The sequence below is a fragment of the Pyrus communis genome, chromosome 1 (assembly GCF_963583255.1).
Source record: "Pyrus communis chromosome 1, drPyrComm1.1, whole genome shotgun sequence".
In the NCBI taxonomy this organism is placed as follows: domain Eukaryota; kingdom Viridiplantae; phylum Streptophyta; class Magnoliopsida; order Rosales; family Rosaceae; genus Pyrus; species Pyrus communis.
In genome coordinates, this window is record NC_084803.1 from 32,858,005 (window position 1) to 32,877,385 (window position 19,381).

General features: G+C 37.9%; 1 protein-coding gene across 1 annotated transcript; it reads right to left on the reverse strand.

Annotated features, from left to right (window-relative positions):
* Nucleotides 1-891: 891 nt before the first annotated feature.
* On the reverse strand, nucleotides 892-6,570 carry LOC137748334 (IAA-amino acid hydrolase ILR1-like 6). The gene is made up of 5 exons (XM_068488478.1): nucleotides 5,979-6,570; nucleotides 5,236-5,361; nucleotides 2,403-2,696; nucleotides 2,182-2,310; nucleotides 892-1,662 (listed from the first exon to the last, which is right to left on the reverse strand). The coding sequence occupies exons 1-5, from the start codon at nucleotides 6,501-6,503 to the stop codon at nucleotides 1,273-1,275; spliced, it is 1,464 nt and encodes a 487-aa protein (XP_068344579.1). The 5' UTR covers nucleotides 6,504-6,570; the 3' UTR covers nucleotides 892-1,272.
* Between the last annotated feature and the right edge of the window lie 12,811 nt (nucleotides 6,571-19,381).

Genomic DNA, 19,381 nt, shown 5'->3' on the forward strand with positions numbered 1-19,381 from the left:
TTGAGCCGGGTGCCAGCCTAAAAAGTCCCATGTGGACTTGCTCATAATAATGCGGTTCAACTTTGCATTTGACGAGAATCGAACCTAAGACCTCTCACTTACAGTGAAGTAGACCGCAGTTCTAAGTGACACTTTTAGTTTTATTATTAAATTAGACTGCTCCTTGTGTGGCTTAGCTGAACTTCGTCTCTTCTTAGTGTAAAAATATGGATGTACTCATAGAAAAAAAAAGAACAACCTATTTCTAGAAAGAAAAAGAAAAAGTGCAAGGGAGAAACACGGAGTGCAAAAATTACCGTTAGACTTTGGTAAGTAGTTCGGGCATGTTTACTTGGTATGGGAATAAAAATGAATGAGTATGGGATAAACATACTCTGTATTTATCCTATACCTTCATTTTCAGGTATGCGGTATCTAAAATCAATGAGATTCACCTAGTTTTTCATTTTATTGGTTGTTAATAAACACATGAATAGAAATAATTCATTTCTCGTCGATCCATTTTTTATAAGTGAACATGCTTTCCTTATATTTGTGGACATTTGAGTCCTTTGAACGGTTGGTTGTTTGAGTAACACTCATTACACTGGTGAGAAGTGACATTTGATCAACTTTGTGGTAGTCGAGTGTTAGTGGGGTTTGGTATAATAAAAAGATGATTTAACTGGAAGAATGATGACTTTATAATTAATATGGAGATTGGCAAACCTAAACATAAAAATTAAAAAAAGTAATGCTATTCTTACTATGATTTTATACTATATTTTTTTTTATCATTTTAGGTGGCAGATGAGTTAGACAAGTTGCATCATTTAATTTCAATATTTTTATTAATTAAAACACTTAAATAATCTTAGGTGGAAGATGAAAACTCCTCGTATACCACAATTATCATTTAATCAATAATCTTTTTATTAATTATTGATTAACATTTTGATTAAATGCTAATTAATTTAGATGATGTGGCTGTTCAACTCATTTGCCACCTAAGATGGTAAAAAAATGTAGTATAAAATTATAGTAAGAATAACATTATTGAATTAAAAATATTACAACTTACAAACAACATTCTAATACGCAGAAAATGCTGCTGCTTCTACTAGATGATACCTTTGCATCAAAGAAAAGAGGGACAAATCTTACCCTATACTTAGTCCCCTGATCCTAATTAATTAAGCACCCAAAATTTAAGGAGCACATCATCCTTGATTCCTTGTGCCCATCTGAGACAACATCATTACCAATAGCATTTGACCTAGCTGCTGGGTTTATTTAAAATAACCCGTCTGTGGTCACCCGCGACCGCTCGTTGAGGTACCTTTCTGCAATTGTCGCATGAGTTGCAGCCCCAATTGGCAAAACATCTTCGTCGATGAAAAAATAAGGAGAGTGGCCCGTGTGTGTGGAGCCCAAGGTCTCGTTCCTGATCCCGATGTAGAAGAAGCCAGCAGGGATGACCTCCGAGTAGAACGAGAAGTCCTCCGCCCCCATCATGGGTGGCACCACCCTGAAGTTGGTGGGGCCCAGCAAATCGATGGCCACTTTGCTCACATGCTCATGCATTTTCTCATCGTTCACTGTTGGAGGATAGATGGTGTTCTGGTTTTTGAAGAAGTCCACTGTTGCTGAGCATCTGTAAACACTTGCTTGCTCCACAATTACCTGCTTGCCAAAAATGCAGATTAACTGCGTCAACTTAGGATGGCAATGATTAACGTTATATAAAAGCAAGTATCTACCAAATAGAATTGAAGAACCTACTTAGATTGCGTTTACTAACATAAAAGAGCTTCATGCAACTGAAACATCGTGATTGTGATATTTCAAGTTCATTTTACATTTTTATACGAGACATTTAAACATATGATATTTGTATGATAGAATCAAGATACCATCACTGTGACGTCTTAAGTGTAAGTACGTTATTCTCTTACGTAAGTACACAAAAGCTGGAGATGAATCGTTATATCAAGTTATCCTTCTAATTTTTATAAGATAAATATAAATACTTTCATGTCGCGGGTTTAATGCACGCTTGTCCTTTATCTCTATTGTTCCCGTCCGCGAGGAGAGGGAGAAATAGGTCACGGGTTATTTTCCTATGTGTGATGTGGTCAGCAATGATAATTTGAGCTAGCCCCCCTAGAACCAAAGGTGGAGAAGATATAAAAAGTTACAAACCTCTTCAATTCTTTGAAGAATTCTGTAGAAGTTTGTGTTGGAGAAAGCCCTGAAAGTACCACCAAGTACCACAGTGTTGGGTATCATCCCAAGATCTTCGCCTCCATTGAATGCAGTTACGGAAACAACCTGAGTGCATGGTAAAACAACATGTTAGGGTTTATCTCAGTAACTTCTTCTCAAATTACAATTTTGCCATGTCGAGAGATAACCTAACGAACCTGCGAGTCCAAAGGGTTTGATTCACGGGATACGATGCCCTGCAAGCTGATGACGGTCGTGGCGGCCGCCAAAACAGGGTCAGTAGAGCCGGTGGTTCCACTGATAACAGCTCTGAAGAAGCCACAGCCAGCTAGCAAAGGACCAGGCCTTGACCCGATGACGCCAGTAGGGTGCTCATGGGATACATGAGCTGCAAATATGGCCTCCACATCCTCCAAAGCATCATCTCCGATCATTTGCTTTGCACCATTACCGGCTTCCTCCGCTGGCTGAAACAGCAATATTACAGTTCCCTGTGCATGCAGAGATGTATATTGTCAAGCGATATGTCAAGTCGAATCAACTTAAGACTTCCGGTATAATTCAAAGCATTGCTTATAGATGATGTAAACAACGAAAACTGAATATGTTGGGTAGAACTTGACGATAGGACGACTAAAAGTCTAGTTAAAAAATGACATGTGACTGGAAAATTAATCTTCAAATTTCAGGATATGTCATCTTTTTAATTGATTTTTTTTTTTTTTTATGTTAATCATCATTGTAGCATAACTAAAACAGCCCACCGAAATTTTTCTTGGTCGAGAAAAACTAATGTGATGAGAAAATGTCATTTCACTCTCCACAGAGTTAATGGCATCCGAGGCTAACGTATACATAGACTGTGCTAACGACTAATTTATTCTCCATTAGAGCTTAAGAACAAGCATCTTAACCTCAAATTGGCAATCATGTTATTAACTTATTGTATTGAGCAGTTTTTTTAAGCCAACGCCAAATGCAAAAACTTGAACAGTCTAACATGTATACTCATAGCTGACCTACCAAGCCCCTAAGATTCACACACCATTTTTAACCTTTCTCACATACTTTTTAATTTCCGATTATCAAATAAAAAAAATAAACGAGAATAAAAAAATATAAATTAACAAATTTTTAACATAAATTATTAAAATATAAAAAATAATGTGTGCATAACTCCATGCATGAGAAATGGTCCATAGAAATCTATGTGGTCCTTTACCAGTCCAAGTCCAGTTCTAGTTAAAGGACGACTAATCAATTTAGCAATCAATTTATTACTACTCTTCTCGATGTAAGCAATTTATGTAAAGAAATTATATTCACACATTCTAAATTATTTTCTTACATCTTTTTAATTTTTTAATATTTTTCTATTAAGTATTAATAGTGTGTAGAAAATATTAAAAAAATTAAAAAAAAAATGTGAAAAAGTAGTTTAAGTTATGTGAATATAATATCCCTTTATGTATAAGTTTTTCTTCATATTTTTATAAAAATAATAGAGAAATTTAATTACACGCGTATAGTTTGGGCGGGCAGGTGCACATAGCAATTAAAATCGTTTTATTAAGCCTACGACCAGCTACCATAGAGGACAGACAGGGAATCAATGTCATATTAAAAACCACTAGTCATGTAAAGCTACTTTACATACTTAAAAAGTCTAAAATACCCTCATGTTTGATGAAATCTCTATTGATTAATAAAACACTTATTGTCAACCAAAATCTTATGAAATTACCAGTTTAGCTCTTTAATTAAAAAATAACATGAATAAGAATTATGAGACATAAATGTAATTTCACACAACCAAATTTTGTTTTTTTTTTTTTTAAAACCTCACCTACATGTAATCCTAACATATATCCAATTAAAAAAAAAAAAAAAAATTTCCACTTCCACATTTTCTATCACTCTTTTCCTATCTCCTTCTATTTCAAAAAACAAAAATAAAAAATGTTCTCACACACTTTATGTATACCCATATACTAGTAATTATAAATAAAACTACAACACAAGGAAAAAGAAAAGAAAAAAGAAAAAGAAAAAGAAAAAGAAAAAGAAAAGGAAACCAGATTAGTTGACTACGTGTTTAATAATAATAGCATCAATTGAAAACTAGTAAAGCATCAATAATTATTCCACTAAGTGAAAGTTTGGGAATAACAGAAATAGAATACCCTTTGACACAATAAATTTCAAGTGTAGTCCTTTATTCTTTTTCTTAACAAAATGAAGTTATAGAGGCTGAAATGTAACTGTGAGTTTTTCTGGCTACTAACTAATCCTCTTTATAAGGGAAAAAAAAAGTACACCATCATATGATAAAAGTATCAAATAAAAAAGGAATACTTGTCTCAGCTCAAACATGGAAGTCAGGATACAAAAAACACAAGTCAATTAAAAGATATGCGTTACTTGATTAAAAATCAATTAGATTATGTTAACTAAAAATACAATAATAACTTGGATTCCAATAATGAGTTTCATTTCTATGCTACGTAGAACTAAATAACACGATTATTGGATGATTTGAATTTATTGAATTAAAATAAAAACAATAATTCAAATCTATCTAGGCCATCAAAACTTGTAGCACAGAAGAACCTTTTCATAAATTGAAGAGAAAATCAGCTTTCTCATTTTTTTTTTCAATTTAATTACTTATATGGAAGAACCAACAAAAAAAACTTTGAAATGAAGCACATGTGAAACATGACATTGGGAATCGTGTTCATGGCCACAGTTTCTAGGGCACCCCTATCCTCTTGGCCACGGTAACCGAAGTCAGGTATAACAAGACAAATTCATTCTGCCATATCTGGACAAAGTGAGTTTGGACAGTGTCCTTTAAATTAAAGGTCGATACCTTTAATTATCTTTTCTGCCGTAACTTGCAAATGCATAAAAAATTTAGAACTCTTTAATTTTTCATCTGATATAATTTGTTTTTTGTTTTTTAACTAATTAAGGATTATGTAACTAATTGCTGCAAGAAATTATTAATCATTTGTTAAACCAAATTACCTTCAGAAGGTGTTCACGGTTCTTCAGGATCTTGGCAGCGCCAATTAGCATAGTCACATGCGCATCGTGCCCACATGCGTGCATTTTGCCGGCTACTTTGCTCTTGTGCTCCCATTCAACAGCTTCCTATATATAATTAATATTCCCACATTAGAGCTTACTTTTACATATATATTTTTTTCACAATGTGTTAGGTCGGGCCGATATTTTAATTTGTTTCCCTGACGAATATCATTCATATTTTCTCTTTCTACCTTTTAATAGTACACATTCTTTGTTGTACATGTACTTCTCTGACTCAAGAATCTAAGATAAGTATGTTTGTATTCATTGTACAATCTACATCGAATAAAGGATGTATACAAGAACTAGAGTAAACGACATTTGTACAATCTCCTGAACTTTTATTTTTGTGTTAGCATTAAAAGAGGAAAATAAAAACTTGAAATACTTCAAGTTATATTCGATTTTTCGACCTATGATGTTTTATGAAATTGAAATTTGTTTCTCTTTGTCAAATATTAGAATTCAAATGCAAGTATATTGCACGCATAACCAATCTAAGATACTTTATCTCAAATTCTTCTCAAAATTTGAAATTAGAAAGGATTTTCAATTTTTTATTTTAAGGAAAAAAAAACAAGAGAGAGAGAGAGAGAAAGAAAGAACGGTTCAAGCTTCGTCTACACTGCAGACACCTGTATTCAACTTCAGGTGAAAAAAATAACAAGATAAAAAAATACCTGAATTGGAAGGGCGTCCATGTCAGCCCTGACGGCGACAAATGGCGGACCGCCGGTTCCGATCCAAGCTCGGATTCCGGTTTTAGCCAAAGGATACCGGTAACCGATATCCAACCGGTCCAACTCATCCCGAACCAGCCGGCTCGTCTCGAACTCCTCGAAAGCGAGCTCTGGATGTTCGTGGATCCTCCGCCTCACCGTCTTCAACCACTCCACGTTATCCGGTCGCTTCGCCAGGCTCAAAACCGCTACCGAGCACGCCTCCGTCCAAACCTCACAGCTCTGAGGAGACGACGACGGCGGTGATGTTGGCGGAGAGGTTAGCGCTTGGAGGCTCAGATTCTTTCGAGCTTCGGGGCTTGCCTTGCAGCTGGGGCAACAGTCATCGAGCTCGAAGAACGGGTGGCTGTGATCGCCGGACGGCGTCGTCTCGGCGGGTGAAATTATCGAACCGAGGACGAAGATGGAGATTATTAATAATGAATTTGTGTAGATTAGTTTTGTTTTGGTTTGATTAAAATTCATTTTGAGAAAGAGAGAGAGAGAGGGTTTGGGGATGGAGTTGTGTGGGAATTATGAGAGAGAGAGAGATGAGGGGAGTAGAAGTAATGGGATGGGGAAATTTGAGCACGTGGGGATAAAAGACGGTAATAGAAGAAGAGATTTTCAGTACGTTCGGAATACTAATTAGTGTATTAAATGTCTTTATAATTTTATATAATGAAATTGGCATATTGAAAATTTTTATCATTGACGGACGAGGGAATTTAAGCACGTGGGGGAAATAATATTTCTATTATATAATTGTTTTTTTCTTCAAGGAAGTAGCTGAGAAGGGCGTGTGGCGTCGAACGCCAATTGTGGGGACCAGCACTCTCGGGATGGGTTTTCGATGAGACTCATTCACGGGTAACCTCCTATCGTGTCCCTCTTTTCTACTGTAACTTCCGCCGTTGCGACTTTTCGTACCAAAACGTTTACGTTGCTAATTTTATTTTATTTTAAGTGAATTGTTATTGATATTTCAAAAATTTCATTTTATATTTCAAATTTTTTATATTTGGAAAGAAAAATACTACAAGTATAGAATGAGATTTTTGAAATGACAATAACACTTCCCTATTTTAATCCTAAATGTAAAGTTTTACTTACTCTTATACGACAAAAAAAAAAAAAAAAAACAAACAGGGGACGCTACTTGAAAACTGTGCAACCAATGATGTATTTTTTTAGTGTGTAGAAAACACAATTTAGTATACTAAATATAATATAATTAATTTAAAAAAATTAAAAAATTAAAAATGTCAATTCATTATACTACGACACTTAAAGTATCAAATCGTATTTTTAGCGCAATGAATAATTTTTTCCTAACAATCGAATAAGACATTATATGAATATATGACAATCATTAATGTCGTAAATGGTGCAACTAGAAACATACATTAGTTGCAAAATAGTTTTTCTCCACCTAGTGAGGGTGCGTGCTATGTAAACTTAAAATGAAACTTTAGGGAATATCAAATACTGATTTAGATGAAATATAAGAATTTCTCTAATATTTAACTAATATGTCGGTAATATATGAAGAAATATGTTGATTTTAGCTGCAATTTAAAGTTTCTCTGACATATGATGAAATCTAGAGTTCACCCTCTTTCCATATCTTTCTCTAATTTTTTTTTTTTTTTGATATTTTCACAAAAATATCAATTGTAGGGCGGAAATTTCAAGCCCTTGTAACAAGATTAAGAAAAATAAGTAGTGGAAGTTTACCTCCACTGAAAAGCAAACTCTTTCTATTTACTTTGCTTCATGCTGCTTGGTTGAACCGTCAATGTCAACTTGTCACGTTATTGTATCAATGAAAAATAAATGTCTAGTTCGAGAGATAAAAAATTGCAATTATAAAATCAAAGAGCTAAAGTTTGTTTGGTTGATGGCCAAAAGAAAAGAAAAATGTTCCTTTTTAATTACAGATACTGATATAGTTGATGTATCGAGACACATGATCGTAGAACACAACATAAATCAAAGATACAATTTTGCTTTTATATTTTTTGGTAAATGACAAAAAAACTACCTTAATTATTGGTGACGACACTTTCATAACTCATTTTTTACAAGTGACAATGTCATACCTAATCTTACAAATTTGTGGTAATGTTAGACCTCTATCAATTTTTCTGTTAATTTATCTGTTAAGTACTGACATGGTTTGAGACGGGGGCCACTCACTAATTTAATTGGTTTAAAATATAATTAAATATATTTTTAATAATTCAATATTATAGAATTAAAAAATTAAAAATAAAAAAAACAATTTTTTATTTTTCAAAATGGCCTAGGGGTGCGGGCCTCCTCTTTCCTCCACCTGTACCAACCTTATTCTTCTTCTCTTTGACAGCCACCAAAACCCAAAAACCTTCCTCCACCCGTCCCCCTAACCTTCCCTAACCCACCCCCATCCCCCACCTCTTCCTTTCCCTTACCTCTTCCCGTCCCTTTCGAACCCAAACCCTAACCCTAATTCCCCATTTTTAAATAGAAGCCCTCGACCCCATCGCTCTGATTCTCTCACAGAACCCTAATCCAGATCAGCATCCAGTCCCCTTGAGGTTCACCACCGAGAGCTACTCTATGGAGAGAGGACCTAGATACAGAGCCTACACGGAACTCAGAGAATCGTGACTAAGGAGGAAGTACATGAGCCCAGAGGAGTCCGAAGAACCCGAATCGAAATTGACCCCATTGAAGAAACAAGTCAAATTTCAGACCCATCTGACCGATTCGTGAAAAGGGTATTCCGTTCTCGCTCAATCAATGCTTGATTTCTCAGCCGTGTTACGGAAAGAGAACCGCAAGCAGTCATTGAGGCTTCCGTCGATGCAGGAGATGACTCCGCCGGCAAAGAGTTGGGCGAAAGCCAGGGGAATGACAGTCTTCCACACAACACATATAACAGAGAGAAGTCGCCGCCGACGATTTCATTACGTTGCTCGCTGCCACTACTAATTCCGCCACATGTCCCTTAGCTCTCTCCCTGCTTTATTTGATCCCCAATCCTCGGGCCCCGCACCATTTCTTCGGCGACCTAACGGCACCGTATTGTCACAAGTTCCCAGGCGAGCTCCATCAGCTACACTCTTCGCGATCATGCTTTGGCTGAAACGATGCCGCTGTCGGGCACTCCGCAGCCGAGTAAGCTGTGGAAAGGGGTTTTTGCAATGGCCGGAATCATGACCACGCTTGTCACCTACGACGTTCTCCAGGTCCCTAATTCCCTAGCATTTCTCTAATTCTTCAAATCGATCTCCGTTTTAGCGGCGGAAATGTTGAATCTTTTGCTTCGATTTCTCGCAGGAGAAGATCATAAGAGTGCCGTACGGCGACGACAAGGCATTTTTCAAGTACTCGCTTTTCCTTGTCTTCTGTAACCGCATCACGACGTCGGCGGTATCAGTCGGAGTTTTGTGGGCCAGAAAGAAGGCTCTGGATCCTGTTGCTCCGGTTTACAAGTACGGCCTCGTATCGATTTCAAACATACTAACCATTACAGGTGGAGGAAGGTTTCTGGGTTTTGGTGGCTATCAAAGAGAAGAAGAAGGTTGGTGCGGGTGGAGGAAAGGGGAGGCCCGCACCCCTAGGCCATTTTAATTTTTTTTGTTTTTTTTATTCTTAAATTTTTTAATTTTTTAATATTTAATTATTTTTTAATCCAGTTGGATTAGTAAGTAAACCCCGTCTCTAGCCACGTCAGCACTTAACAAAGAAATTAACAGAAAAACTAACGGAGGTCTGACATTGTCACAAATTCGTAAGATAAGGTATGATATTGTCATTTTAAAAAGATGATGTATGAAAGTGTCGTTCGACCCATAATTGAAGTAGTTTTATGTAATTTACCCTATATTTTTAGTCTACAAGTAGACAGCTTGAAGACGAAATAAAGAAACCCAATTACCAGAAACTCACAGAAACATAGAAAAATGGTGATCTTAATACCATGGACAAATTGAAAGCTTTGAAATTTAAAATGAAATGATGCAAAAAGAGAGAAGCTTTTGGTTTTGGGTTGGATTTGATTTGCGTATACTACCAACTAATGCTGGATAGCATGAAAATAACAGAAAAATGGAACCTGGAGTTGGGTTTGGTATTTTTCTGACCAGGTAGCCATGCCAATGCTGGATAGATGATTGAAGTTGATGATGGCGATGATGATGATGTTACAGCCCATCCTTTTCTTTTGCTTTTTTTTTTTTTTTAATTAAAAAAAAAAAGATATATGTGTGTGTATGTCTATATATATGATGTTAGACTGTTCATTAATATGTGTGATTTGATTAAAATATGTGTAATTTGTATTGGAATGAAAAAATAAAAAAAAATTGTTAAAGGGTGTTAATTGATGACTTATTAGACTAACGGGTTGGATTTGGATAACTCGTTAACTAAACAGTTTGAGTTTAATGGGTCGGATTGAAACCAACCCAAATCCAATAAACCCGACCTGTTTACAGGTGTACTTACACGCGCATGACTTGTAAGAATATCTTCTCAGGAAAAAAAAAAAAAAAAAACTTCTAAGAATATAAAGAGAGCAAAATGATGAACAAATTTAATTTGGGTTGGGGGTAAATATAATAGTACAAACGTATTATTTTCTATACATGTACCTCAAAACACCTCACCTTTAATTTTATGAGGGAAAAAAAAGTTTTTTTTTTAATTTTTTTAATTTTTATTTTTTGAGAAAAGATTTGACCTTTAATTTAAAGTTTTGAACAAATGATATTTTCTATACTAAAAAGGAGGGGGAGGAGCTTAGCCTTATAATGAGCTAGTAATAATGTAGTTCAAATTTGCATTTGGTGATAATCGAATCTAAGACCTCTCACTTCCAAGTGAAGATGAATATCACTAGATCGTAATACTAAGTGAAAAAAAAGTAAAAATATAAACAACATATTAATAATATTTAGGGTAAAGTACAAAAAACTACCTCAACTATTGAGGTCACGACACTTTTATACCTCATCTTTTAAAATTGACAATGTCATACCTTATCTTACGAATTTGTGGCTGTCACATCCCGGCTCGGGGCGGATCACTTTCCGGGCCCGCTCCACCACCGTAGCACGATATTGTCCACTTTGGGCTTACCATTCCCTCACGGTTTTGTTTTTGGGAACTCACGAGCAACTTCCCAGTGGGTCACCCATCATGGGATTGCTCTAGCCCCCTTCTCGCTTAACTTCGGAGTTCCTACGGAACCCGAAGCCAGTGAGCTCCCAAAAGGCCTCGTGCTAGGTAGGGATGAGAATATACATATAAGGATCACTTCCCTGGGCGATGTGGGATGTCAGAATCCACCCCCCTTAGGGGCCCGACATCCTCGTCGGCACACCACGACCAGGGTTAGGCTCTGATACCAAACTGTCACATCCCGGCTCGGGGCGGATCACTTCCCGGGCCCGCTCCACCACCGTAGCACGATATTGTCCGCTTTGGGCTTACCATTCCCTCACGGTTTTGTTTTTGGGAACTCACGAGCAACTTCCCAGTGGGTCACCCATCATGGGATTGCTCTAGCCCCCTTCTCGCTTAACTTCGGAGTTCCTACGGAACCCGAAGCCAGTGAGCTCTCAAAAGACCTCGTGCTAGGTAGGGATGAGAATATACATATAAGGATCACTTCCCTGGGCGATGTAGGATGTCAGAGTGGCAATGTTATACCTTCCATTAGCTTGACATGAAATTCTCAGTTAAGTGCTGACGTGGCTTGATTCAGGGCCCACTTTTTATTAAAAAATTATTAAAAACTAAAACAAAATCATTTAATATTTTTTAAATATTAAAATAATAAAGAAAAGTCAAAAAAAAAAAAAAAACAAAAAAAAAAACAAAACCAAACCTTTCGTCCCTCCCTCCCTCCCTCCCTCATCTACCTGCTGCAACCCAGAAAACAAAAGAAGGGAAAAAAAAAAAAAAAAAACTTCATCCCTTCCCCTTCCCCCCCCCCCACGTTCTTCTCTCTTCTCCCCCACCCCCTCTTCTCCCCACCCGAGCCTCTACCTGCAACCCAAAAAAAAAAAAAAAAAAAAAAAAAAAAATCCCAGTTCGTCTTCCCCTCGCATCCACCCTCCGCACCCACCTTTGCATCCACCCCTCGCGGAATTGGCTTGGCGAACGGGATCTGGGTTTTCTTCTTCTTCTTCTTCTTCTTCTTTTTGGGTTGCAGGGGGTTGGATTTGTTTTGGGGGGAGGGGGGACAAATTGTGTTGGGGTTTTTGTTTTCTTCTTCTTCGGGGGGTTGGGGGTTAATGGGTTTTCAATTTTTTTTTTCTTTTTTTTTGGTTGAAGAGTAAGCAGGGAAGAAGATGAAGATGAAGATGGGGAGAGAGAGAAAGGGGGGGGGGGGGGGCGGGGAAGGGGGTAGAAGGGACGAAAGGTTTTGATTTTTGTTTTTTAACTTTTTTTATTATTTTAATATTTAAAAATATTAAATGATTTATTTTTAGTTTTTTTAATATTATTTTAATTTTTTTTTATAGAAAGTGGGGTTTGGATCAAGCCACATCAGCATTTAATTGACAAATTAACGACAGACTAACAGAAGGTATAACATTGGCACAAATTCGTAAGATGAGGTATGACACTGTCAATTTTAAAAAATGAGGTATGAAAGTGTTGTGACACCAATAGTTAAGGTAGTTTTTTGTATTTTACCCTAATATTTATGTTAAGTATAAATGTATTGTGACACCTAAATGCATTTAAAATAAACAAAAATTATAAATTCTACCACTACAGCTGGCACCCACTTCAAGTACCACCCAATTTCTCATTTCTCAAAATTTTTTATTTGTTTATTTTTATGTTTTGGAATAGGTCAATATGAATTTATGATGCGTGATTTATACGCACACAAATTAAACCCTCTTTTTATCAATTGTAGTAAGTATGTAAGTAGGGATCGTTCTGGACCGGGGATTAGGAGGGATTGTTAATCACTTGGATTTGACTCAAAAACATAAAAACAAAGTTAAAAACGTTCACAAAGACTCAAAGGACTCAAAACAAGTTCAAAAGACTCAAAACTGCCTAAAAACACTAACTAGGCAGTTTCTGACCTTAAACCCAATGTTGGACGAATTTAAGATTATGGCTTGATTCAAACGTAAAATAACAATATAAAACACTATACTAGACTCAAAGAATGCAAAACTAAACTTTTAAAACACTAAAACAAACCAAAAGACTCAAAACAACACAAACACACTCAAATCTGCCTAAAAACCACTTTCTGGGCAGATTTGAGCACAAACACAAATTTGGACGAATTTGTGTAACAAAATGACTCAAAACTCTTATAAACACAAACTAAGACACTTTCTAACTAAATTAGACAATAAAGTAAAGGGGGATTTTAATTTGACGAAAATTGAAATAACGAAACAAGTTTAATAAACTAGACAAAATGTAAATATGAATGCGATGAAAATGAATGGATGAATGCTAGCTAGAAGGTTCTTCTCCACACATGTTACACTTGCATAATAAAATGATTTCCAATTGCATTTCAATAAACCATGAATTCTCAACACCCCAAGTTAACCGTGATGCACTAATTAACCTTCAAATCTTCCTAACGTTATTGAATTGGATGGGTTAGCGCATACAACAATTCAAAACATTCCCCACAAGTCCCCTACATGATTGCATAATAGAGATACAAGCAAGAATCATTACGCTCTATGAAAATTATAAGTGTTGACGAGGCATTCGTTACTATGGAATACGCATGAAACTTATGCCAAGAATTCGTTTAACGCGATTGTTTATAAGCAACCTCCACTACTTGTGAATATAAGTTCGTAACTATTAGGTGAAACTCACTTATATTCTAGCGTCATATTCATGCATGAAAATTAAGCGTGCACTCTCAATAAACATACATAAATAAGTTATCAATCAAACGGTTAAACAAATTGAATCACAACTTATGAAACGCAATTAGAAGTAATCAAATCAAAATGCAAGCATAAACATATATTTCGAATTTCCTCATAACTTTGAAATCAAAGAAACACCTAAACATTCCAACAACTCAAACTTGAATTGTATGAACGTTTAGGCACTCTTCTCTTCCATTCCTCATACGTACAAAACAAAGAGTATTGAAATTAACATTGAAATCAAAGAAACACCTAAACATTCCAACAACTCAAACTTGAATTGTATGAACGTTTAGGCACTCTTCTCTTCCTCTTCGTTGTAGCACAAGGTCTAAGGATAGTTTGATGGTGTGAATGGTTTGGGGAGTGGTGAAAATGGAAGGATGGTGTTTGGATTGTAAGGGAAACTCACGGCACAAAGGGGGAAGTGTTGGTGGTATGTACAATGGAATGGAAGTGTTTATGGAATGGATGAATTTCTGGCACAAAGGCCTTATTTCTGTGGTGAATGGATCCCCCCCTTTGTGGCTGCAATGAAGGTTTATTTATAGGTGAAATGGGGGGAACATGACAGCTAGGAACTTGGTGGAAATCTGGAATGGTGATGGGAGATGCATGTGGCTGATTTATGCATGTGATTAAAGGGTGGAAATGCATGTGCAATGTTGGAAATCAGATGGGAGAAAGGTGGATGCATGTGTTGGCTGATTTAAAGAATGTGAGGGAATGATGAAAGGGGAAACATGACAGCTAGTATGAATGCATGTGAATATGCTAGAAATCTGATGGGAATGAATGATTAAATGTGAATGGCTGATTAGAATCTAGGGTGCATGTGGGTTAGAAATGCATGTGGGTGAATGTTTGAATGATTAAAGGGGAAACATGACAGCTAGGTTGGTTGGTGGCTGCCATGGAGGTGTGGAATGATGGAATTGCACAAGGGGAATGCATGTGCACGGTTTTGGTGTGGAGAAATGATTATGGATGCATGTGTTGAATGATTTCTTGGTGAGGGATGTGGAGTGGCTGGAATGATGAAAGAATAAAGGGTGCATGTGGGTTAATTAATTAAAGGGAGTGCATGTGCAATGTTGTTGTTGGTGCAATGATGGAGGAACAAGTGCATGTGGCTGAAATGTGGAAGGTGTGTGGCTACTTCAAGTAGGAATCCTTGTGACATCAACTCTTCAATTTCGTCCATTCCTTTTGCTCCAAGTATAAGTTATCCCTTCCAAGTCCAATTTTGCTCCAAAATGCTCCAAAATGCATCTTTTTGCTTCCTTAGCCACATGAACCTAAAAACACACGAAAATGGCTTAAACGCCAAAAACAACTATGAATTAACAATATAAATGCATGAAAACAAGCTAAGTAAGTCGCCTAAATATGCTCCTATCAATTTATACACTGCAATCCAATGTTTGTTTCATGATTCTAATTTTTACATTTGGATCCAGATGTTACATTGTCGTGTTAGTTTTCTGTTTTCGTTTTTCCATCACTCACACGCCTCCTACACTTCACACCTTGTGCGACTCTTTATTTTCACATTTGGGTTCAGATACTGCAATGCAGTGTTTGTTTCCTAATTTTTTTTTTGTTTTTGTTTTTGTTTTACATTTGGATTCAGACATTATTACAATGCAGTGTCTATTTTCTTGTTTTGTTTTTTTACATTTTGATTCAGATGCTGCGTTTTAGTGTTTGTTTCATGGTTCCCTTTTTTTCCATCACTCACATGTTTCCTATGCTTCAGACCTCACGTGACTTTTGATTTTGACATTTGGATTCAGACACTGCAATGTAGTGTCCATTTCCTAATTCGGTTTTTTTACATTATTTTTACGTTTAGGTTCTGACACTGCAATACAACATCATTTTCCTGGTTCTGTTTTTCTACATTTTGATTCAGACCCTGCGTTGGAGTGTCCGTTTTCTTGTTCTTAAATGCATACCATTGAACTTTGTGCTCTCTCATCTCATCGTTACTCTCTTGGCAAGCTCTTCTACTTAACTGGACTAGCTCTCCTCTGCTTAATCTTCTATAAAATATTTATTCGCCGAATTAATCAAATCAAACCCCATCATCGTGGGCACCCCCCTCCCCCCACCCCTAAAATTCATCGTGGGCATGTGAGGCTCTTGGCCTTGACCTAAGGTGTTATTTGTTTTGTAGGTGCAATTTTGTTCAAGAACAAGAAGGAAAAAAATTTGCATCCACAAATTGTTGCTTTCATTGAGAGTTGAGTCATACACTCGTAGAAGACTCTTGCATCTAAGGTCTTTTGTTTTCTTGTTCATTTGAGGATTTTTCGTATGTTCTTATTCTTAGAATTTTTATTTCTAAAAATTATTTGGTAAAATGTAAAAGAAAAGTACAATGGCAAGGGATTCGAAAACCTCGACGAATGGAAATTCCAATGTTCAAGGATTAGGACTGCGACGATCTACAAGGCTTAACACAACGATGAGTGGAGCGGCACCACCCCCACGAGGCACCACCATGGTAACCATCATAGTGGTCACCATTGTAGCTACTTATGACTCGAAGGCCATGACCCAACCTGTGCCACTTCAACCTTCAAGGACCCAAGCCCTAGTCGAGTCAGCCCGTGCCGTCCAAACCTAATGCATTGCCAAGTCGAGCCCAAGCCTTGCACCCACGTTCACCACATGCCGAGCAGCCCACTCCCATGGCCCAACCTGCTCTCGAGGCTTTCCAAGTAGCCCTAATCGGTCCAAGATTAGTCCAACCATCCAGACTTCAAATTTCTGGACCCACGATTGAACCCAGAGCATTCTTACCACAATTCTCCGCGGATCTGACATTCTTCAATTCAAATCTCGCGCTCGGAGCCTACCACACTTCCACTGCTCAAGGTGATGCATTCCTTCCAACCTTTTCCAATCCAAATGGCGAATAACACTTGTCTTGACAAGTCATAGAGTTGACGAGCGCCCTTGCACAATAGACGACCTTGGTGAACAACATAAGCAGCACCCTTCACGAACGAGATTGAGCAGGTAGAACCTCCGCGCAAGTTTAGCATGCCACATTTCACATCTTTCAAAGGAGATGAAGATCTGGAAAGGCATTTGAAGCATTACCGAAGCGCAATGATCCTTTAATGGAACAACGATGCTGTTATGTGCAAGATATTCGCCATTATTTTGCAAGGCGAGGCACGAGATTGGTTCCGCACCTTGCCGCTGCAATCCATCCGTAGTTTTGATGATCTTTCCTTGGTTTTCACCAAAGAATACTTATTATACCGCTCAATCAAGAAAAAGTCCGACCATTTGTTCAATGTGAAGAAGAACCCAAAAGAGTCACTTCGTGACTACATGAAGAGGTTCAAAGCAGAAAAGGCGAAGATAGTCGGATGTGACAACTCGATAGCAAGTGCAACTTTCCAAAAAAGACTTCCAGTAGACCACTTACTGTTCGGAGAGTTGATTATGAAAGAAGATTTAACTCTGGCAGATTCTTTCGCTCTGGCAGAGAAGCATACATTATGGGACGAGGCTCGATGAGCAAATAAGGCGCCAGAGCAGCCTAAAAAAGAGTCGGCAGTGGCTTAAAAGAAGGTGGATGGGAAGCAGTCCGACAAAAGCAGGCTAGAGGCCAAGTGCAGGGACCAACCCACAACCAAGGAAGGCCTGACGACTAAGAACTACTCTAAGTTCTCAATCCCAATCCACCAAATCCTTCGCGACGTCAAGAATAAACCGTGGTTTAACCTACCAAAATAATCAAAGAGAGATACTTCCAAGTGAGATCACACCAAGTATTGCGCATTCCACTGAGGTCATGGTCACACAACCGACGACTGCTACACTTGGAAGAACTACCTAGAAAAACTCGTAAAAGAAGGCAAGGTTGATAGATACTTGGACAAGCCAGCTGTGCAGCCTAGAAGGAATACAAATGACGACCAATAACCACCAACCAAAACGATTCAGATCAATGGCATCTTCACCGAATCTGATCACTTGGGGGCCACCAACAACTGCAAAAAGAGAAAGATCCAGCAGGCTCTACTAGTCTCACAGATCCAAGCAGTCGATACCTAACCTAGACCCATCATTGGCTTCACCGAGAAGGATGCAGAAGACGTTGACTTTCCACACGACGATGCACTAGTATTATCTGTCCAACTAGCCTATGCTATAGTCGACAGAATGATGGTTGACAATGGAAGTGCAGTTAACCTACTTCAGCTCTCAGTAATTTAGAAGATGGGCCTGGAAAGCACAATCATACGCCAAGAGGTGGTACTCATCAGATTCAACATGCACACCTCGACTGTTATCGGCCACATCACACTTGACGTGAAAACATCGTCAGTTGTCTCAAAGCAGAAATTCACGATCTTAAGCGACCCATCTCCCTACAATGAGATTCTTCGGAGACCTTGGTTGATCAAGTTGGATGCCGTCATTTCTGTTAAGTATAAAAAAAATTCGATTTCGTATCCCGGGAGGAAGAGTCAGAGAAATCAAGTTTGATTAGGCTGCATCTCGACGATGCACTATGTAACTATTGAAGGAATCAAAGAAGAGAACCTTTACCCTCGTAGACGCTACTGAGGTCCAAAGGGACGAAGAAGCTACCAAATAGCAATTACAGCAAGTAGATAAAGAAATTGGTGCTCAAACAGATGAGATAGGATGGAAACCCAAAGAGGATGCCAATGACATCATTTTTGATCCCCAGTAACCGAAAAAGATGGCTAGAATCGACTCACATCTAAGCCCAGTTGAGAAGGAAGAGCTCATGACTTTCCTTAGGGAAAATCGTGACGTCTTTGCATGGTCACCTTCTGACATGCCTAACATCGACCCCAAGATAGCTTGCCACAAGTTGCACGTTGACCCCGCTACCAAACCGATGATCTAAAAGAGAAGACATTTCGCACTTGAGTGAGTAGCGATCATCGAAGTGGAAATTGACAGGCTACTAGAGGCCAACCGAGAAGGAAGAGTTCACGACTTTCCTTAGGGAAAATCATGACGTTTTTGCATGGGCACCTTCCGACATGCACGTCATCAACTCTAAGATAGCTTGCCACAAGTTGCACGTCGACCCCGCTGCCAAACCGATGTTCCAAAAGAGAAGACATTACACACCCGAGCGGTAGCGATCATCAATGCAGAAATTGACAAGCTACTGGAGGCCAAATTCATAGAAGAGGTAGCACACTTTGCATGGTTTGCCAACGTTATGCTAGTCGTGAAGAAAGAGAAGGAGAAATTGACAAGCTACTGGAGGCCATATCCTTATCCGCTTCCCCGAATCGATCTATTGGTAGAACTTCTGGGAACTAACTGCTAGGCTTTTTGGACGCGTACTCCGGCTATAACCAAATAGCCATGTACGATCCCGACAAGGAGAAAACCTCATTCGTGATCGAGCGAGGCACTTACTGCTACAAGGTC